Source organism: Budorcas taxicolor, chromosome 1 (genome assembly GCF_023091745.1).
Source record: "Budorcas taxicolor isolate Tak-1 chromosome 1, Takin1.1, whole genome shotgun sequence".
Classification (NCBI taxonomy): domain Eukaryota; kingdom Metazoa; phylum Chordata; class Mammalia; order Artiodactyla; family Bovidae; genus Budorcas; species Budorcas taxicolor.
In genome coordinates this window covers 170,592,703-170,616,114 of record NC_068910.1, presented here as the reverse complement: position 1 = coordinate 170,616,114, position 23,412 = coordinate 170,592,703, and the positions used below count along the sequence as shown (strand labels likewise).

Genomic DNA, 23,412 nt, shown 5'->3' with positions numbered 1-23,412 from the left:
TGCTTAAGAAATATAAAACAGTACAACATTGCTAGCCTATGACAAATGTCAGAGTGATGGAAACACAGGGAACCTGGTCCTTTTTTTCATGTTTGTGGTTATACAGAATTATCAATCATAAGCTTCTAAGGCTAGTTTTAAAGCACCCCTTCCCCATCATTTTCTTCTGGCATCCCTGCACTGGGTTAGATGTTGGGGAAATCTTTGTATGTGAAAGACTTTGGTCCTCCCTGCTAGTTGCTCACAAACTAGTGAGGAGGCAAACAGATAGCTAGATGGAGACACTGTGAAGTGACTGAGAACTGTAGGAGAGGTCTGATGCAGGACAGTGCTGTGGCAGCCCTGCTGAGGGAGCAGTGGCTTTTGTTCTAGAAGATACTTGTGCTGCATTAGCAATGCCTCCGATCTGAACAAGAAAATTTTTAAATAATGTGCTGTAGATGTCACTGAATGCATTCTTTATTGATCAGCATGTGAATTGCAACAAATTTTGTTTTTCTTCTCAGGTTAACCTTAAAATAGTTGGTCTTGCAGGTGGAGCAGTGATGGTGAAGAGTAAATTAAACCTTCAAACAGTACAGATTTTTGTGTTTCCCTCCATACATGGTTAAATTTCAGAGTAGACAACATTTGCCTTTCCTGACCTTCACGTGACAGTTTTACCTCTTATTTCCAGGAATTTCCCTGGGTGCTTTTCTGCTTTTCATTCTCCTTCATGCGTGTGTGCATGCTGTCATTTCAGTCGTGTCTGATTCTTTGCAACCCTGTGGAACGTAGCCCGCCAGGCTCCTCTGTCCATGGGATTCTCCAGGCAAGAATACTGGAGTGGCTTGCCATTTCCTTTTCCAGGGATCTTCCCCACCAAGGGATCGAGCCCACATCTCTTACGTCTATCTTCATTGGCAGGCAGGTTCTTTACTACTAGCATCACCTGGAAAGCCCTCTCGTTCCCCTTCCTGTGTGTAAAAATCTAACCGTGTCCACACTAAGACTGAACATTTCTTACTCTATTAATTTTCTTTAAAATATTTGCCTTTTGGGAAGGAGAAGAACTGATGTAAACCAGAGATTGAAAGTTGTAATGATAGAATTTCAGGGTTCAAAGCCAAAAGAGAACATGATTTGGGGGCAGAGGTCCTTTTTGGGATCCTTAAATCACATTACAGAAGACCAGACTGCTGGACAGAAAGATGGACCCTTATCCAATCCCCCACTGCACATACAAGGAGCCTAAGTCTCATGGTGCTTTTGAAGACACTTCCTCCAAGCATGTCAGACTGGGGACGTCCACTGACTGGCATCAGCCTTCAGCTTCCCTGCCGCTGTGGCCTCACTAGCTCTCTGGAGGTGCTCCCAAAAGAGCCTGATAGGAAGCCATGGGCAGGAGTCAGATGAGTTCCAAGAGGGGTCCTCTGGCCCTGTTGCCAGCCAGGGAGCATTTTGTCTCACTGTGCTTCGGCTGCCTCCCTGAGGCACTGCTGTATTGTCATAGCTGCAGAGTTGTTTTTGATGAATTGTTCATGAGGGTTTTATAATTCATTTGTAACGGTTGGTCCCATTGGCTTCCTGAATCACCAAGGGCATTTTTTGGTTAGCATTATGCATGGAACTTTCTAGAATACACTTGAATAGTGCTCACAGAAGTTAAATTTTCCTCAGGCTTTGTAGCCCCAACATTCTGAAATGAAAGGGAATTTTATCAGTAATTAACCATAATTTCCTTTGAATAGGAAACATTTTCCTGTCTGTAAACATTTTTCTTCTATAGATCTCAAGTATATAGAGTATGAAACAATTTATGATGTCTTTTTATAACTGCTGAAGAGATAGGAACTCACCTGTTACACAGACCACTCTGACTGGGTTCTGCCTGTTTTCTTAACAGATTTATTAAAAACAAAAGACTCTACTGGCTGGCTGTTTTCCTGTTGCCATATCTCAGGAGAACTTGACTGTGCGTGTGCTTTAAGGAAATAAAAAGAAGGAACTAGTGTAGCCACGGGACTAGTACAGGATGATCTTTCCCCTGACTCTCGAACATGCATGGTAACTGAGATCCAGTGTATTAACCATCGGAGAAGGCAGTGGCACCCCACTCCGGCACTCTTGCCTGGAAAATCCCAGGACGGAGGAGCCTGGTGGGCTGCAGTCCATGGGGTCGCTAAGAGTCGGGCACGACTGAGCGACTTCACTTTCACTTTCCACTTTCATGCACTGGAGAAGGAAATGGCAACCCACTCCAGTGTTCTTGCCTGGAGAATCCCAGAGACAGTGGGCCCCTGTCTATGGGGTCGCACAGAGTCGGACACGACTGAAGCGACTTAGCAGCAGCAGCAGCAGCAGCGGTGGTGAAATAACCTCCACTTTTCTTTAGATTGTAAAGAGATATATTTTTAACCCCTTAGAGTGTGAATGTAGATTTGACCAAGATTATAAGCTTAGGAAAATGGACCACAAGGCTAAACAGTATTTGATACCTTATTGTGATTTATATATGTGTGTGTGTGTATATATATATACACATACATATATATGTATATACATATATATATTTAAAAACATCCTATATGAAAACATCCGTCTGTCATCAGGGAAGCAGTCCTTCAGGAGATGGAGTTTGCGTTATATTTTCACACTGTGGTATGCTTGGCGCTACCACATGACTATGCCTCAGAATACATATGAGTCATATGACTGATAGTTATTTATCAAAGATTTGTCACTCGAGGAACCCCAGAGGAATTGTCCTGAAAAACATGTAACTTAGCTGTCATCATTTTAATATTTAAAATCAATGAAAAATTCAATTTCCATATTAAGTAGGTTAGATTATATGACTCCATGTCCCTAACATACTAAGTTACCCTCTGTGGTCGTTTTGCCACCTGACTAACATTTGCAGGTCCACAGCTGTGGTTTCCCAGGACAATTACAAATCTCCATAACAAGCATAGGGTAACCTTTCAGGTTTAAACCTGAGACTTTTTCCTGATGATGTGTGTCTAGAAGGAATCAAATTTGCCTCCTTGAGGCATAATTATTAATTCAGAAATGCAAGATGGTCCTGTGAAAGATACTTTTCTTATTTAAATAACCCCTCCAGGTTAGAAGTGGCAAAGACTAAAAATGGCAAGAAATGATGCTCTTGGCAGGTGAGAGACAGAAACAACTCCCTTGCCTTCTGTCCTCTTCTGGTGGGCAAGGACACTCTCTCTGACGTTGTTTTGAACTGCCTGCAGCCAAAGAGCTGTTGTCAAGAGTTAATGATATGTTCCCCCAAGAAAGATGGCTGTCAAGGTGGACCTAAGTAAATTCACCTGTGGTCTGTGCTGGCTGCTGCCAACTCAGCACATGTACGTTCATCTCCCTTCAAGGGCAGGGCAACCTTGTCTGCAAATAAAAATATTACTCCCTTCTCTCTCTGTCTTCCTGTGGCATGAATTTTGAAGCATCTCCTTTATCTGCTGAATACGTAGCCATCATCCCTGAGTTACTGTTCTAAAATTTAGCTCTTTTCTACTCAGCATTTATAGAATCGATCCCCCACTTGTGTGTTGATACCTCACTTGTGTGTCATCCTCAGTGTCAAAGCCTTCCTCTCCCCAGAGGGTCAACTGCTCAGATGTGCTCAGAGCCAGAGATAGCACCTTATTGTATGGGGGATTAGTGTGCACTTTACCCTTAGCATGGGTCCAAGGGTCAGCCCCTTTGCTTTAGCCTCCTTTTGATCCAGTCTTAAAAGCCTGTGTCCATCCATGATTGACACTATCAGAAACAGTAGCAGGGTATGTTCCAAGGCAGGCATATAAACTGAAAGGCACCGCCATCAATTATTTGTCCATTCATTTCAGTGGAGCTTGAGGATGTGTCTCTGCCAAATTACAGTGTGTGTGTGTGTGTGTGTGTGTGTGTGTGTGTGTACATACATACATTAAATAAAATGAAAGGGGAAGGGTAATTTATAAAATCAGATAATTTGAAAGATAGTAAAATTCCAGAACTTCTTTTTAATTTTTTTATCTTGGCAAAGCACAGTTGGACCATCCTTGAAGCAAAAGTGGCTATTTCTTCTTAAGATGAGTTTCCAGGTTTTGCAATCTTAGAATCTCATCTGTTGGTTTTTCAAAGTTGCTTAAAATTGGGTCTTTACATCAGGATCCTCATTTACAACACAACTCATTACACACTTAATGATAAAATCCATTCCTTGGCTTTGAAAATATCTTCTAAGTGAAAATTGAGTTTGAACACTACATTTCCTTTAAATATCATACCTAATTTTTTAAATGTAAAATTGGATTTTGTATATAGGGTCTTAGCTGCTGCTGCTGCTGCTGCTGCTGCTGCTAAGTCGCTTCAGTCGTGTCGGACTCTGTGCGACCCCATAGACGGCAGCCCACCAGGCTCCACCATCCTTGGGATTCTCCAGGCAAGAACACTGAAGTGGATTGCCATTTCCTTCTCCAATGCATGAAAGTGAAAAGTGAAAGTGAAGTCACTCAGTCGTGTCTGACTCAGTGACGCCATGGACTGCAGCCTTCCAGGCTCCTCCATCCATGGGATTTTCCAGGCAAGAGTACTGGAGTGTGTTGCCATTGCCTTCTCCGATAGGGTCTTAGACTTGGTCATAAATTAGAACATTTGATTTAAAATAAGGTGGCAAGAAGCTTCCCACATCTATGAAATATGCAATATTAAATAAAAATTGTAAGGCATATTTCCATAGTTACGGACATCAGAGGCCTATTTTTATTTTATATCTATTAAAATTAAAATGAATAGTAACTTGTTTTTTGCAGATTCCTAGAGAAAAATTGTAAAAGTGATTTGAACACAGTTCTAATTTACTCATGATCTTTCTCTAATGGAGGCTGTATTAGAATTTAATTCAATATCACTTAATATCTTCTCGAAAATAGCTTTTGCCTCTCTGAAACTGGTAACCAAAATCATCAGTCTGATATTTTTCTTTGGAGTTTTCTAAAATAAGTCTAATACTTTTCCTCCTGGAGGTTTTTCTTTTTTAGGGAGTAGTAGATATTCTGTAAAATACAGAGGTGGACTGTTTTCAGGCTTACAGTTAAATGTTCAAAGTAAATTTAATGTTCACTTTACTCTGTTTTCCCATTATGTTCTATAGCATCTCCATCATCTTTAGCTTCCAGTTTTGCAACATTGAGACCATTTTATGGGTTTTTCTTTTCAATGAGTCACCAAGCTTTGCTTCTGTGCTCTCATTCTCTTCTCAAAGGCTTTTGCCTAGCCTGGGGCTGCTTTACCCTGCAAAGAATGGGACCACAATAGGCATTGTCTTCTTTGTAAAATATGATTTTTTTTTCTTTCCTGGTTCAAAAGTGTTTGTTGATTCCTGCTCCAGTCCACCACTCACTGTATACCAAGGATAAATTTAACCTCTCTGAGTCTGTTTCCTCATCTAAGGATGAAATAAGCAAACGTGTGAAGCATTCAGCACAGTGCTTGGCACACAGAAAATAATCATTTTTCTGTTTTTTATTTTAGAAAATTTGGAAAATGAAGAAAATTGCATAGAGAAATATCAACCAAACTCTTTAGTCTGATATAACTAATGATACATGTTAATGTAAGTCAGCCATTTTCCCCTCATATGTGTAGTAAGCAAACTGCTTTGTAATCTGTTTTTCATTACGAACATTTTCTCACATTATTAGTATTTTTTCATAACATGATTTTTAATAATAGCTGCATTGTATTCCATTTCTCAGCTATCCCATAATGTAATCAACCAATTTCTAGACAAACTTTCATTACCTTGAATAATACTTTGATAAACATGTTTGCTATACAACTCTTTATGATTATCTTTAACTTTTTCTTAAATTCTTGGAAGGACAATTTCTAAGTTAAAAGTGTAAACTACTTTAAAGTTTTGGTTCCACTTTTTCATTTGCTTTCCCAAAAATTGTCTGATTTATATTCCAATCACAGTGTAGAAGGCCAGTCTTCTTTTACTTCAGGCTTTTTGTCTCCTTGCTTTAATCGTTTTTCTGTTTCAATGCATTCTAAACTCAATTTCAAGCACATTCTTCCTCAAACAAGATTTGATAATTTATTCATTCTTTTTGATGTTTCGGCTGTTTCTTCTTACTAACTTCTACAAATCAAAACTCCGTGGTTTAACAGTGGGTTAAAACTTCTTCACCTGCCAGCTGTCTCATACCCCTAGTTTCATCAGCTTCTTTTAAATTTTTCCCCATGAAGTCACATTCACCACATTATAGATTGTTTTTCTTTTCTCTAACAAGAGTTTTTAACCTTGAAACTGATCCTTAAACTGATCCTCCATCAGCATGATTTCCTGATTCTTCTTCTTGTGCCCTCTTTAATTTCTCTCCCTAAAGGAGCACTTACCATAGCTCAGCACTTACCATAGCTCATATGTTAAACAAATGGTAATTTATCTCAAGATTCACATCTATTTTTGTATTGGTTTTTCTAGTGTTTCTAGAAAACATGTTTTTCTAGTGTTTCACCTGTGTGTTGTTTACATGTTAAAACTGCAGGTTTGTGGCAGAGGTTTGTTCTCCCAGCAGTGTCGAATCTAATGTGCCTCACTCAACAGACACTCAGTTAATTAGAATTGGCTGGCTGACAGGTTTTCTTTTTAAGATGAACTGTGAAGCATTTAGCAACTTTTAAAATACACTAGTTTTTTTTTTTTTTTGTACACTCCTTTCCATCCCCTGCAAAGTGATTTCATAGACATTGATTATTTCTTAAAGAACATACAACTATTAGAGTTAGTAGTGTTTTTGCATAATGACCAATATGAGCATTCTACCTAGTAGGTTTCCAGAATTTAGATCCTTAATTGTTCTGCTTCTTTTATCTTTTTCATTCATTGAGTCTTTTTACAGGGTTTACTCCAGCCTTTTACTGTCTTCCAGAATGAAGTTGGCATGGGTAATAAAAATATATGCAAATTCCATAAGAAGGGGTTTTGGGCACATTTTGTGCATGGCCTCAAAACTTTTAGCCCATCTTTTTATTCCAGCATCTTCCCAGTTATAACCGCAAGAACCCGTGAACCTGTATCATCCACTTTGTGCCCTGAGGTTTCTCTGCCACCTCCTGGGGTATGTTTGGGAACCTACTCAGCAGTTCAGATAAGCAAAACCTGAATGTCCAGGCTGCATTAACACCCTGCAAGGCAACCCTTCACTCAGGAACACTATCCTGAGGCACTCTACGTGACTGCTCAGAGAGCCCTTAGCAGAACTGAGTTCATTCCCAAATGAAGAAATAAAGGCAAGAATGGAGAAGATCAAACAGCTATGGAGAGGACGTTGTTAAATAGAGCTTCATATGCGGCTTGGTATATGAAGTACATAACTGACCATGTTGGCATGTGGATGATGTTGTGGAGTTAAGTTGTTTACTTCCGAAAATAATGGCTCCAATAATAATTAAAGACTAAGTGTAGTTCTGTTTGCCAGTAGAAGACCACACCTTTCTTGAGTCGTGAAAGAAAGTTCTGATTGCAAACAAAGAATGATGAATTTTCTGGAAGTTTTCTCTGAAAGCGATCTCAAAGTCCCTGATTCTTTGATATGGTAAAGGTATTAAGCTTCTGTGGTAGAGAGCACTGAACTTGGTGCTAGGGGAATACAAGGATGTGTGAGATACAGTCTTAATGTCAGCCAGACTGGGGAGCTAAAATACCTGTACCTCTATAAATACTTGAAAGGCTGCTATTAGATGGGTTCACTAACAGAATTTATAACATTTGAGCCTACTTTGAAGGATGTGAAGAATTGGCCAAATCCAGAATCTACCTGTGTGCTGTGCTTAGTCACTCAGTCTTGTCTGACTCTTGGCAACCGCATGGACTGTAGCCCGTCCATGGGGATTCTCCAGGCAAGAATACTGGAGTGAGTTGCCATGCCCTCCTTCATGGGATCTTCCCAACAACCCAGGGGTCAAACCCAGGTCTCCCACATTGCAGGCGGTTTCTACTCTCTGAGCCATCAGGGAAGCCCCAGAATACTGGAGCGGGTAGCCTGTCCCTTCCCCAGGGAAACTTCCCACCCTAGGAATCAAACTGGGGTCTCCTGCATTACAGGTGGATTCTTTACCAGCTAAGCTACCAGGGAAGCCCATATTCTGCCTACTTTCACTCAAAGTTATTGTGAAGACACAGAATGTTAGCAACCTAAATTGCTGAGAAAAGCATAAAGTACCACACAAATGCAAGACTCAAGATTGTAACAAAGTACTATTTCTGCAATAGTTAGTTTATGAGAATATTCAGTTTAGGACTTAAATTTCTAGTAGCACTTACCAATGATGAAAGAATAGATAAGTAATCCTATTTTTTAATTTTGTTTTTCACTTCACTTTTAGAACTCTGGTGAAAGTTTAAAATTTAAGCTGCTCTTTGTACTATTGTGCAAATAATTACAGTCTCAGTTAATAATATGAACACCTGTTTTTTATTGAAATATAATTGACTTATTAGTTTCATGTGTACAACATAATGATTCAGTATTTATGTATATTGTGAAACGATCACCACAGTAGGGTCTAGTTAATCACATGTCATTATGCATATTTTTCTTTTGATGAAAACGTTTAAAATCTGTTTTCTTATCAACTTTCAACAATGCAATACAGCATTATTAACTGTAGTCACCAGGACTTATTTTATAAGTGGAGGTTTGGTATCTTTTGACTACTTTCACCCATTTTGCTCACCTCTGGCAACCACCAATCTGTTCTCTGTATCTGTGAGTTTGGTTTTGTGTTTTTATTTTTCACATGTGAGATCGTGTGGTATTTTTATGACAGCCAGCCTACTTTTTAGCATAGGTTTTTGCTAGAATGCAAGGTTTTAACTGACATTTGAATACACTTAGAGAATCAACTCAGTATAAAGGTGATTTCTTGAAATATGTTGAAAGAAGCTAATATTTTGCTTGAGTTATTTCTTTCTGTTCTTCTTAAAAATCTTTCCCAGTGGAAAGAACTCTCTGTAGTAGTCCCGGAGTGTCCACAGAGGATTAGTTCCAGGACCCTCTTAGATGCCAAAATCCAAGTCACTCAAGCTGCATATAAAAAGGTGTAGTATTTACCTATAACTTATGCATGTGTTTTAAATCATCTGTAGATCACTTATAATACCTAATACAATGTAAATGCTATGTAAATAGTTGTTAGATACAGTGTAAATCCTATGTAAACAGTTCCTGGCATGGCAGATTCAAATTTTGCTTTATGGAATTTTCTGAAGTTTTTTTTAACTTTTAAAAATTGAAGTATAGTTAACACACAACATTATGTTCATTTCAGGTGTCCAACATAGTCATTTGGCAATTAAATGTATTACAAAATGATCCCCACAGTAAGTCCAGTAACCATCTGTCACCACACAAAATTATTACAGTGTTATCCACTACAGTCATGCTCTGAGATATTGCAGGTTTGGTTCCAGACCACTGAAATAAAGCTAATATTGCAATAAAGTGAACCATACAATTTTTTTTGGTTTCTGAGTGCATATATAAGTTATTACAGTCTATTAAGTAGCATTATGTCTAAAAAAGCACAATGTACATACCCTTTATTAAAAAGATGTTGTTGTTCAACTGCTCAGTCGTGTCTGACTCTTTGTGACCCCATGGACTGCAGCACCCAGGCTTCCCTGTCCTCCACCATCTCCTGGAGCTTGCTCAAACTCACGTCCATTGATTGAGTCGGTGATGCCGTCCAACCATCTCTTCTGTCATCCCCTTCTCCTCCTGCTTTCAATCTTTCCCAGCATCAGGGTCTTTTCTAATGAGTTGGCTTTTTGCATCAGGTGGCCAAAGTATTGGAGCTTCAGCTTTAACATCAGTCCTTCAGATGAATATTCAGTATTGATTTCCTTTAGGGCTGACTGGTTTGATCACCTTGTAGTCCAAGGGACTCTCAAGAGTCTTCTCCAACACCACAGTTCAAAAGCATCAGTTCTTCCGTGCTCAGCCTTCTTTATGGTCCAACTCTCACACTGATACATGACTACTGGAAAAACTATAGCTTTGACTACATGGACCTTTGTTGGCAAAGTAATTTAAAAATACTGTATTTCTAAAAATTGCTGACCACTATCTTACAATGCAGGGCTGCCACAAACCTTCAATTTGTTAAAAAAAAAAAAAAAAAAGGCAACAAATAACAGCACAGTAAAGTAAGGAATGCCTATATATTCCTTATGCTGTGTAGTACATCTCCGTGATTTATTTGTTTTATAACTTGAAGTTTGCACCTCTTAATCCCCTTTACCTATTTCACCTAACCTCCCACTCTGTCCCTTCCACCTCTCTATATCCATGAGTTTGTTTTTCTCTTCTTTGGTTTGTTCATTTGTTTTTTAGATTCCACATGTAAATGAGATCACATAGTATTCGTCTTTCTCTGCCTAATTTATTTCACTTAGCATGATGCCATTTTGCTGCAATTGGCAAAGTTTTGTTCTTTTTCACGACTGAGTTATATTCCTTTGCACATATATACCACATCTTCTTTCATCCTGTCTTCTATCAGTGAACTTCTGGTTTACTTCCATATCTTGGCCATGCTTCCCTGGTGGCTCAGATGGTAAAGAATCTGCCTGCAATGCAGATGACCTACCTAGGTTTGATCCCATGGACAGAGGAGCTTGGCAGGCTACAGTGGATGGGGTTGCAAAGAGTCAGACACAGCTGGGTGACTAACACACCCACAAATACACAAGATAGGCTGCTGGAACTGTCTCTATGGTTGTGTGGAATTTGTCCGTGATCCAACAGACCTTTTTAGGTTGCTTCCATATCTGGGCTATAGTAAGTAGTACTACACTGAACATAGGGCTATTTTTGAGTTAGTGCGTTTTTTCTCCCCTTGGTTAAATCCTCAGAAGTGGAATTTCTAGATTATTTGGTAGTTTTTTGATAATATATTTTAATTAATTTATTGATTTATCTTTGGTTGCGCTGGGTGTCCACTGTCGTGTACAAGTCTTTCTCTAATTGCAGCGAGATGGGGCTGCTCTCTAGTTGTGCACAGGCTTCACATTGCAGTGGCTCCGCTGGTTGTGGAGCATGGACTCTAGGCACTCAGGCTTCAGTAGTTGCAGCGCACAGACTTAATTGCCGTGCAGCATATGGGATCTTCATGGACCAGGGATGGAACCCATGTCCCCTGCATTGCAAGGTGGACTCTTAACCACTGAACCATCAGGAAGCCTAGTGCTTCTATTTTTAATTTTAAAGGACCCTTCATGTTGTTTTCCATAGTGGGTACACCAACTTACACTTCAGCCAGTAGTGCTCAAGTGCTCCCTTTTCTCCATATTCTCACCAACAGTTGTTATTTGTTGTCTTTTTGACGACAGCCATTCTGACAGGTGTGAGGTGATAGCTCGTTGTGATTTTGATTTGCATTTTCATGATGATTAGTGACTTTGAGCATCTTTTCATATGTCTGTTAGCCAGCCATTTGTATGTCTTCTTTGGAGACATGTCCATTCAGGTTCTCTGCCCATTTTTAAAATGGATTTAAAAAAAATTGAATTGTATGACTTCTTTATGTAATTTGGATAATAACCCCTTATCAGATCCACCATTTACAAATATCTTCTCCTGTTCAGTAGGTTGTCTTTTTGTTTTGTTGATAGTTTCCTTTGCTGTGCAAAAGCTTTCTAGTTTGATGTAGTTTTACATTTGTTTACTTGTGCTTTTGTTTCCCTAGTCTGAGGAGACAGAGCCAAAAAAATATCGCTAAGATCAGTGTCAGAGACCATACTGACTTGTGTTTTCTCCTAGGGGTTTTATGGTCTCAGGCCTTAAAGTCTGTAATCCATTTTGAGTTCATTATTGTATATGGTGTAAGACAACGGTCCTCTTGCTGTGGCCGTGCTGGTGCTGGGGCTGGCTGTAAGGCTTGGTTGCCACTGTTGCAAATGTTCTGGTATGACCCCTAGGGTGAGAGCCACTGTGGGGCTATGCTAGTGCCCGCCAAGGGTGCCTAGTCGGGCTGGCAAGTTTGTGGGCCACGTTGGAGGGGCCCTGGTCCTTCCTGGCCGAGGGCACTCACCCAGACTGGTGGGGCAGGTTTCTTTCCATATGTTTTCCACCTGCAGCTGATTGAATCCACAGATTTGGAACCTGTAGATATAGAGGGCTGATTGTCCATGAAATAATACTGCTTTAGAAATGAAATGACAAAATTTAACTCCACTTTAGTAAAAAATATTGGCTCCATTCTAAGACCTACATTTCAATTTTAATCAGAAGAGTATATCAGTGGACACAATGGGAAGAAAATGTGTGGTTTGCTTTCAGTAAAACTGAGTACACCAATACTTTTTCAGTGTGCATTATGGAATTATTTCCTGTACCTCATATGTATTTCCAAGGGAAAAAATCAAAGACACGTGTTACACTGAATAGCAAGGTAGTGTGAATTTTGAAATAGTTATTCTGCAGTGTGTTTCTTCATTTTCCATTGTTGGGAGAAAATTGTTATTAAACTTTAGAATTAAATATGTTGTACTAATGTGCTGAGTCCGTTTACATTTTATGGGATAATTGTATTTGTTCTGCACTAGCTAGCTGGCTGGCAGAGAAAATGAGTGGTGTTTGGTAATATTTTAAAGTTGTAATTTCATCAGCAACCAACTTAGAGGATCTAAATATAAATCTGGAAATGAAGGGTTGTGTGCTATATTTGGCTGCTCTGAAGACTGAAATAAAGCTTCTCCTACCATTTCCCAGTGGGTTTTTCCTGAGAGTCAGTTGTTGTTCTTCTGGCAAGTTTTTTTTTTTTATCCTAAATTGTGCTGGCCTTTAGAAGGAAAACTACAAAAGTTACCCCAAAAAATTATATTTTAAAGGTAATGGTTTTAACTATGGGAATTAAAAAAAAATACATAAATGTGTCTTCACCTTATTCTGGGCCCATACCCCAGAGGCAATACTGTTTAACAATTTCTTTTATTTTAGTTTTCTAGTAATTGTGAATATAATTGTAAATAATATATATATATATATATATATATATATATATATATATATGCCTTCATTTATTTTATCAACTTTAGACCCTCTACATATGATGTAGGACTGCACTGTAAGAAGATGCCAAAACTCTTGGCATTCTCAAGAGATGTGTTTTAAGAATTTAAGAACTCAGTTCTTCTGAGTCATACATACTGCTCTGTTACTTAATTTCTCCCTTGAAATTCTACTTAACTTTAACTGTGATTCTTAGCTGGAAGGGAGAAAAGTGTGCTATGGCCTCAGTCCAGCAGAAGAATGTATCAGAATCTTTGGGAAGGTCTTTTTCAGATGTCTTCCTTCCTACCTTTTAAGGGAAGCTCACTTACTTGGTTGAAAGTCATTGTGTGCAATTTTGGGTGTCACTAGTTGAGAGTTTATTATGCAGATAGTCCAGAAGCAGAAAAAAAAATTCAGAATAATATATATATATTATTTATATATAATAGAAAATATATTTTATATATAAAGGCCAAGATATTTTAGTGGTAAATAGTTCTTTGTTCAGACGGAGGCATCATTGTTTTAGATCTCTTCATTTTCTGTTTATCCTATTATTCAATTATTAACCCTAGCAGAGGGCTTTCCTTTTTATTTGCTTTACAAGAGTTCCTGCCTAAGCATTAATGAGCAGAGAACAAGAAAACAAAGCAGAGATGTGGATGCCACAGCATGGTAGGGCTTCCTGCTCAGATGAGTTACTAGCTTCTGAATTCTAGACAAGGGTGAGTCAGATTATCTCCAGTAGAATTACTATCACTGGGCCTTCCAGGTTCAGTGGAATAGTTGAAACCCTGAGGTCTCACTCCTTAAATGCCAGTCCGCATCTTTTATACCTTTAAACCTGATGGAAAACTCTTAAAAATCTGTGATTTTGTGTATTTGGCACCTTAACTTGGTACTGCTGCTGCTAAGTCACTTCAGTTGTGTCCGACTCTATGTGACCCCATAGATGGCAGCCCACCAGGCTCCGCCGTCCCTGGGATTCTCCAGGCAAGAACACTGGAGTGGGTTGCCATTTCCTTCTCCAATGCATGAAAGTGAAAAGTGAAAGTGAAGTCGCTCAGTCATGTCCGACAGTGGAGTCTTAAAATGACAACAGCAGTGACAAGGACGTGTTTGTGTAAAGAACTGGTTCCACAGTACTCTTGAGTTCTCACTACAGCACCTAAGGGAAGTGAAAAACCTAAGATGAGAAATACTAATGGGGCTCTCTATTTGTTTTATCTGCAGACAGCAGCTGAATATGTAAAATCTCGACTCCCAGAGGCCCTTAAGCAGCATCTTCAAGACTACGAGAAAGACAAAGAAAATAGTGTATTGTCTTACCAGACCATCCTTGAACAGCAGATTCTATCAATTGACCGAGAAATGCTAGAAAAATTGACTGTATCCTATGATGAAGCAGGTATGTTTGTCTTTAATACATACACACACACACATGCATGCACACATACAATGTTTTCTTCCTAAAGAAATTTTTTTTTAGATTTTGGTTACATTTAAGTCCTTTTCTTTGATAGAAGAAGAAGGATAGACTGGACTCAAAGTTATATAACATGGATTAGCAGTAAGTTTTATTTCTGAAGTTTTAGTATCAAAGACTTTAATCAAGAGATTTCTAAAAATGGCTCTGAAATATCAAATCCCGTTAAAATTTTTTGCTCTTTTTTAAATGGAATTTTTCTGGCCTTTTATCAGCAATGTGCTTCTACTGATTTAATCTTTTAAAGTGTCTCTTCAATTCTAGATGTGAGCTGAAAACTTTTACATCCAATAATCCAAGAACTGTTAGTTGCTTCAAGTATTATTTTTTAATTTCAGAAATTTTCTTTTCTGAAGAGGTATCATTTTTTGCCCTGAAGTTTCAAGTTGAACTTGACTTTCTTTTCCTTTAGCTCCTCAGATGAATCCTAGCCCCTAACACCACACTGGACACTTTAGTTTACTGCGTTCTGTAAATTCATGTTATCCAAAAGAGCTGTTTAATGAAGGAACTTATTAGTGAAGGCCTGGATTGACCTTCCTTGTGATACCATTCTATCTATTACATGGTCTGTCAGCTAAAACCTAATTGTAATGAAACCAGTGCCATATTACTTGGAATTACTAAAATCTTGAATAAAACTAAACTTATTCGGGAGAAATATCTTGATTAAAATGATCATACCACCTCTGCATCCCACCCTCCCACAAAATGGATTAAGAAGTATGGGAAAATAGGTTTCTAATGGTCAGTCACTGCTGCTGCTGCTAAGTCACTTCAGTCGTGTCCAACTCTGTGCGACCCCATAGACGGCAGCCCACCAGGCTCCCCGGTCCCTGGGATTCTCCAGGCAAGAAGACTGGAGTGGGTTGCCATTTCCTTCTCCAATGCATGAAAGTGAAAAGTGAAAGTGAAGTCGCTCAGTCGTGTCTGACTCTCAGCGACCACATGGACTGCAGCCCACCAGGCTCCTCTGTCCATGGGATTTTCCAGGCAAGAGTACTGGAGTGGGGTGCCATTGCCTTCTCTGGTCAAACACTAGTAGTATTAATGCCCTTTTTAATACCAGCATCTTCTGTTTTTATTTCTACAAAGGAATTGTTATTATCATCTTACTTTCTTTCACATGATCTAAACAGTGTCAGTGCTGACATTCTTAACATTTGATTTCAAGCTTAAATAGCAAACAGAAGAGCAAACCTTAAAAAAAATTTTTTTTTTTCTGCACATGCCTAACCACCGATGCACCTTTTGTGGTGATTAAGCTGTCCACATTTTCATTCAAACTTCTAACCTGGTTATATTCACAGGGTAGATCCACGTGTCTAGGCTTGCCCAGGACATCACTACTCTCTCTATGATTCTTCTTTGCTTTATTGATTGTGTGAAAGACACGGTGATTCTCTTCTGCCTGTTGGGCTTTGAGTTATCTAGCCTCTGTATTTGTCTTGTTTTTAACGTTCTTCTCTTTGGAATGGTCAGTCATCTCCTCTCTCACCCTATTGGAGTAACGTAAGGCTATGTAACCAGCCCTGTCAGAATAATTTTTAAAGTTTCAAGATTCTCAGAGATTATAGAACTCAAATAGTCCATCTGCTTCCTGTCCCCATAACCATTTTTTAAATTTTATTTGAAGTATAGATGATTTAAATATTGTATTAATTTCTGCTGTACAGCAAAGTGATTGTGTTATATGTATATATGTATATTCTTTTTCATATTCATTTCCATTATGGTTTATCACAGGAAATTGATTATAGTACCCTGTGCTACATAGTAGGACCTTGTTTATCTATCTCTATATATACTAGTTTGCATCAACTATTTCCAAACTCTCAGTTCATTCAACCCCTTCTCCCTCCCCCTTGGCAACCACAAGTCTGTTCTCCAAGTCTGTGAGTCTGTTTCTGTTTCATAAATAGGTTCATTTGTGTCATATTTTAGATTCCACATATATGTGATATCGTATGCTATTTGTCTTTTTCTGACTTACTTCATTTAGTATGATAATCTCTAGATCCATTAATGTTGCTAAAATGGCATTGTTTTGTTTTTTTATGGCTGAGTAACATTCCAGTGTGTGTGTGTGTGTGTGTGTGTGTGTGTGTGTGTGTGTGTGTGTGTGTGTGTGTGTGTGTATACCACATCTTTATCCATTCATCTGACAGTAGACATTTAGGTTGTTTCCATGTCTTGGCCATTGTAAATGGCGCTGCTATGAATATTGAGGTGCATATGTATTTTCAAATTATAGTTTTGTTTGGGTAGGTATATGCCCAGGAGTGGATTGCTGGATCATATGGCATCTCTGTTCTTTTTTTTTTTTTGAGGAACCTCCACACTTTTCCACAGTGGCTGTGCCAATTTACCTTCCCAACAACAGTATAAAAGGATTCCCTTTTTGCCACATCTTCTCCAGCATTAGCATCTTTTCAACTGTCTATTGACTATCTTTATGTCTTCTTTGGAGAAATGTCTGTTTAGGTCTTCTGCTCAGTTTTCAATTTAGTTGCTTAGGTTTTTTTGTTATTGAATTATGTGAACGGTTTATCTCTTTTAGAAATTAAGCCCTTACTGGTCACATCATTTGCAAATATTTTCTCCCAGTCCATAGGTTGTCTTTTTGTTTTGTTTATAGTTTCCTTTACTGTGCAAAAGTTTATAAGCTTGATTAGGTTCCATTTGTTTAGTTTTGCTTTTATTTCTATTGCCTTGGAACACTGACCAAAGAAAACATTGGTACAATTTATGTCAGAGAATGTTTTGCCTGTGTTCTCCTCAAAGAGTTTTATGCTGTCATGTCTTATATTTCATTAAGCCATTTAAAATTTATTTTTGTGTATGGTGATAGGATGTGTTCTAACCTCATTGCATTGATTTACATGTGACTGTCCCACCCTCCCAACACCACTTGAAGAGACTGTCCTTTCTGCATTGTATATTCCTGCCTCATTTGTCAAAGATTAATTGTCCATAAGTGTGTGGGTTGATATTTGGGCTTTCTCTTCTGTTACATTGATCCATATGTCTGTTTTGGTGCCAATATCACGCAGTTTTGATTACTGTAGCTTTGTAGTATTGTCTGAAGTCTGGGAGGGTTATGCCTCCTGCTCCCCCCAACCCGACCCAACCCTTAAAGATTACTTTGGTAATTCTGAGTCTTATGCATCCATATAAATTTTAGGATTGCCCATTACCATTCTATAATGAGAAAACTGAGACTTGTCTAAAGTAACACAGTTAATTATAGAGCTGGAATTCCAGCCTCCTAACTACTAATCAAGCTGGGCTGTCACCATATTCATGCAGGTTGTCATTCACTCAGTTGGCATTTGTGGAATGCATAGCAATATGCTTGACAGTTGTAAGAAAGAGGGACAAGCATAGAAAGGGCAGAGAGGAATCTGAGATGTAGAAAACAGAGATCTTGCATAATCAAATCTAGCTAAAACATAGATTTATGTTTTATGTTTTATGTTTATGTTAAAGCATAGATTTATGGCTTCTAGCGAAAAATATCTGACCATTTGGAAAATGTACACTCTATAATATCCATAATCTGTTAAAGTTAAGCTGAGGGGATGTGGAGAAAAGGAACAGTGAAAGTGGCTGTTCATGTTATTAAAACCTCTTCATGTGAAGGTAATTTTAATGGCTGCATAATGTTCTATTCTTTGAAATTGCTACTCACTAAGCATTTCTTATATTGGATGATTATGGTTTTTTTTGGTTTTGGTATTATGAATAATGCTGCAATGAATATAAACATTTGTCTGCATTTCATATTACTCTAGGGAACAGACTTTCAAAAACATGAATTTAGAATTAGAAGGCAGGGAAGGAGATGATGCTTAGAGCAGAGCCTCGGAGCAGCAAGGAATAAGAGCAAAGAGTAAATCCATAAAAAGTAGTCATCATATGGCACTACACTCTAATTCAAATCAGCATTCACAGACCCTGCATTATAGAGCTGACATCATTGATCTGCATAACAGTGACCTTCATTCACAGAGAAAAGGTTCAATAATGTTAATTATATTCTGTATGTAAAAATAGGAATTGTATGAATAGAAACCACTTTAGATTTTCATCTGGTTGGTTTATTTTTAAGTCAGACTGTTATAGGAATAAAGATTTTTGTGGTATAATTGAAAGAGTTCTTGGAGCCAGAAGACCCAGATTCTGTTCCTAGCTCTGCTGCCAACCAGGTGTGTGACCTTGATTAAGTCACCAAACCTCCCTAAAGCCTATTTCCCTAGAAATGGAAGGTGTGAACAGTATCTCATAGATGTCTTCCGTTTCTAAAACTATGATTCTGGTCTCTTGACATGGAAAACTCAGGTAGCCATAGTTTCTGGAAGGTTGCACATAGCTGCTTCGTGAATCTTCTGCTTGCTCATCTGCCTTTCTCCTCTCTTCACAGATATCCCATGTAATTTGTTTAAAAACTGGCTAGAAGACAACTGTCACTTATCTTTTTTGGCATGTACACATGAATTTGCTCAGGCATGCTTTTGTTGCTAAGATAGGGAGTGAGACTATGAGGGGGGCAAAACCAGATTTTGGGAGGAAAGGTTCTGAGCCATCATTCATGGATTCTTGTTAAGACTGCTTAGATTTTTAAAAAATTAATTTATTTATTTTAATTGGAGGCTAATTACTTTACAATATTGTATTGGTTTTGCCATACATTGACATGAATCAGCCACAGGTGTACATGTGTTCCCTATCCTGAACCCCCCTTCCAGATGCCTCCCCATCCCACCCCTCAGGGTCATCCCAGTGCACCAGCCCTGAGCACTCTGTCTCATGCATTGAACCTGGACAGGCGATCTGTTTCACATATGATAATATACATGTTTCAATGCTATTCTCTCAAATCATCCCACCCTCACCTTCTCCCACAGAGTCCAAAAGTCTGTTCTTTACATCTGTGTCTCTTTTACTGTCTCATATATATGGTCATTGTTACCATCTTTCTAAATTCCATATATATGCGTTAATATACTATATTGGTAATTTTCTTTCTGACTTACTTCACTCTGTTTAATAGGCTCCAGTTTCACCCACCTCATTAGAACTGATTAAAATGCATTATTTTCAATAGCTGAGTAATAATTCCATTGTGTATATGTACCACAGCTTTCTTATCCACTCGTCTGCTGATGGACATCTAGGTTGCTTCCATGTCCTGGCTATTGTAAACAGTCCTGAGATGAACATTGGGGTACATGTGTCGCTTTCAATTCTGATTTCCTTGGTGTGTATGCCCAGCAGTGGGATTGCTGGGTTGTATGGCAGGTCTATTTCCAGATTTTTAAGGAATCGCCACACTGTTCTCCATTGTGACTGTACTAGTTTGCATTCCCACCAACAGTGTAAGAGGGTTCCCTTTTCTCTGCACCTTCTTCAGCATTTATTGTTTGTAGACTTTTTGATAAGACTGCTTAGATTTTTTTATTGGTACTTATTAATACTAAGCAAAATCTAGCTTGAGAAGATATGGTGTGCTTTTGAGCCATTAATGTTTTTATTTGAATGGAGGTACAAGTTCATACACATTTCAATAGATTGGATTTAGCAGAGAGAAATTTCCAAGGAAAAGAGCTGCATGATTTGAAGGGATCAAAATAGCATTCCACACTGTCTCAGAAAGCATCATTAACCTAAGTATTTAGTGTTTATCATAGTGGGCAACAGTGGTAAAGAACCTACCTGCCAACGCAGGAGACATAAGAGATGTGGGTTCGATCCCTGGGTCAGGAAGATCCCCTGGAGGAGGGTGTGGCAGCCCACTCCAGTATTCTTGCCTGGAGAATCCCATGGTCAGAGAAGCCTGGTGGGATACAATCCATAGGGTTGCAGAGAGTCAGACACAACTGAAGCGATTTAGCATTCACAGAATGGGCAAATGGCAGCCCACTCCAGTACTCTTGCCTGGAAAACCCCATGGGCAGAGGAGCCTGGTAGACTGCAGTCCATGGGGTCATGGAGAGTCGGACATGACTGAGCGACTTCACTTTCACTTTTCACTTTCCTGCATTGGAGAAGGAAATGGCAACCCATTCCAGTGTTCTTGCCTGGAGAATCCCAGAAGACAGAGGAGCCTGGTGGGCTGCCGTCTATGGGGTCGCACAGAGTTGGACACGACTGAAGCGACTTAGCAGCAGCAGCAGAATGGGCAAAAGTTGAAGGGTTGAAATAGCCCGAGAGGGAATTCTCATTATTTACTTTTATGCTTATATGTTATTCATGTCTCTCTTTGTTGTTTAGTTGTTCAGTCATGTCTGACTCTTTGTGACCCATGGACTGTGGCATGCCAGGCTTCTCTGTCCTTCATTGTCTCCCGGAGTTTGCTCAATCTCATGTCCACTGAATCAATGAAGCCATCCAACCATTTCATCCTCTGTCTCCCCCTTCTCCTCCTGCCTTCAATCTTTCCTAGCATCAGGATCTTTTCTAATGAGTCAGCTCTTCACATCAGGTGGCCAAAGTATTCGAGCTTCAGCTTTAGCATCAGTCCTTCCAATGAATATTCAGGGTTGATTTCCTTTAGGATTGACTGGTTTGATCTCCAAGGGACTCTCAAGAGTCTTCTCCAACACCACAGTTCAAAAGCATCAATTCTTTGGTGCTCAACTTTCTTAATGGTCTCACACATTAAGAAATGAACTCTCACATCTGTACATGACTACTGGAAAAATCATAGCTTTGATTAGAAAAATCATAGCTTTGATTAGAAGCCTTTGTCAGTAAAGTAATATCTCTGCTTTCTAATATGCTGTCTAGGTTTGTCATAGCTTTTCTTCCAAGGAGCAAGCATCTTTTAATTTCATGGCTGCAGTCACCATCTGCAGCGATTTTGGAGCCCAAGAAAAGAAAGTCTGTCACTGTTTCCATTTTTTCCCCATCTATTTGCCATGAAGTGATGGGGCCAGATGCCATGATCTTCGTTTTGTGAATGTTGAGTTTAAAGCCAGCTTTTTCACTCTCCTCTTTCACCTTCATCAAGAGGCTCTTTTGTTCCTCTTTACTTTCTGCCATTAGGGTGGGGTCCTCTGCATATCTGAGCTTATTGATAAAATCTCCCAGCAACCTTGCTTCCAGCTTGTGCTTCATTCAACCCGGCATTTTGCATGTACTCTGCGTGTAAGTTAGATAAGCAGAGTGACAATATACAGCCTTGACAAACTGCTTTCCCAATTTTGAACCAGTCCATCATTCCACGTCTGGTTCTAACTGTTGCTTCTTGATCTGCATACAAATTTCTCAGGAGGCACTTAAGGTGGTTCTGGTATTCTCATCTCTTTGAGAATTTTCCACAGTTTGTTGTGATCCACACAATCAAAAGCTTTAGTGTAGTCAGTGAAGCAGAAGTAGATGTTTTTCTAGAATCCCCTTGCTTTTTCTGTGATCCAGCAGGTGTTGTCAATTTGATCTCTGGTTCCTCTGCCTTTTCTAAATCTAGTTTGTACATCTGGAAGTTCTCAGTTAACATACTGTTGAAGCTTATTTTGGAGAATTTTGAGCATGACCTTGCCAGCAAGTGAGATGAGTACAACTGTGTGGTAGTCTGAAAATTCTTTGGGACTAGAATGAAAACTGACCTTTCCAGTCCTGTGGCCACTGCTGCGTTTTCCAAATTTGCTGGCATATTGAGTGCAGCACTTCCACAGCATCATCTTTTAGGATTTGAAATAGCTCAGTTGGAGTTCTGTCACCTCCACTTTGTTCATAGTGATGCTTCCTAAGGCCCACTTGACTTCACATTCCAAGCTGTCTGGCTCTAGGTGAGTGATCACACCACCCTGATTATCCAGGTCATGTCTCTCTAACCTCAAATTTTTTATGATTTTTTTTGTAAAGTTTGGGCATGAATTGATAATCTACACATTCCTTTGTTAAGGATAAAGTAGTGTGACTTGTAATGCCTTGTGTTTGAGGGAATTGTGAGAAGAATAGGTCCATTTATTTGAGAATGATACTCTCTGCACACTCAAGAACCCCAAGGCATGGGAAACAGAAGGAGAAAGCACTTCCTTTTCCCTTTGGGAAGAGCTGAGTCTGCCTGTAAGTGGGTGGACTGTCCAGTAGTGGAATCTTATTTTTGGTCTGGAAACATTTGCCTAAGTTGATGCTTTGATCTCTTTCTCAGAGTTAAATCTAAGACTGGCGAAGGTTTTATTTGTTCTCACAGTCCACTAGAAACCTAGACAGCTTTCCAAGGAGCACATCTGTCTACCACGTAGAAAGAGCACTTACAGGTAAAAAGTGGGCCAGACAGTGCAGATGAGGTAGGGAAAGAACTCAGGCAGCTGTTAATTGTGTTCATCTGGGCATCAGTTCAGGCTGGGGGCCCACAGATCCATTGACAAGTGTCAGGCAGTCGCGTACAACTTTCCCAGAGGAAGTAAGGAAGGAGGAACAGCATGAAGTTGTCAGCCTTTGCTTGGTGATTGCCTGATGCAGTCCTCCAGTAGGAGTTCCTGAGCTGTGCTCCAGCAAAGTTACCTGCCCTGAAGACACACCAAGTACTGTAATGTACTTTTTGAAGAAATAGCTTTTGAAAAGGGTGGCGAAAGTGCTGTAAGAAATTTAGGAAGTAGCTGGAGGGGTCCCTCCCTTCAAGCTTATTTTCTTCTTCTTAATATAGATGGTACCTAAAAGTTATATCTCTGATTTAATTGAGCCATTAGTGTCAGAGTAATCAGTGATCTCAAAAGGAAAGCAATTTACCGTCATGGAGAAAAAAATTGATCACACATTGAGAAACCAAACCCAGGAAAGAGATTGTGAAATATTCAGGGCCCTCCAAGTTTTCCAAGAACATAAAAAATGCAGTAAAAGGACTTTGCAGAAAGTTCTTCACTCTAA

At 39.2% G+C, this 23,412-nt stretch overlaps 1 protein-coding gene across 1 annotated transcript in view; it reads left to right on the top strand.

The window, feature by feature from the left end:
• PPM1L (protein phosphatase, Mg2+/Mn2+ dependent 1L) overlaps window positions 1–23,412 on the top strand; it is a 327,274-nt gene that overhangs the window by 217,073 nt on the left and 86,789 nt on the right. The window contains exon 2 of the mRNA XM_052639182.1: window positions 14,286–14,460. Within this exon, the coding sequence (XP_052495142.1) occupies window positions 14,286–14,460 (175 nt within the window). The remainder of the gene's footprint in view (window positions 1–14,285; window positions 14,461–23,412) is intronic.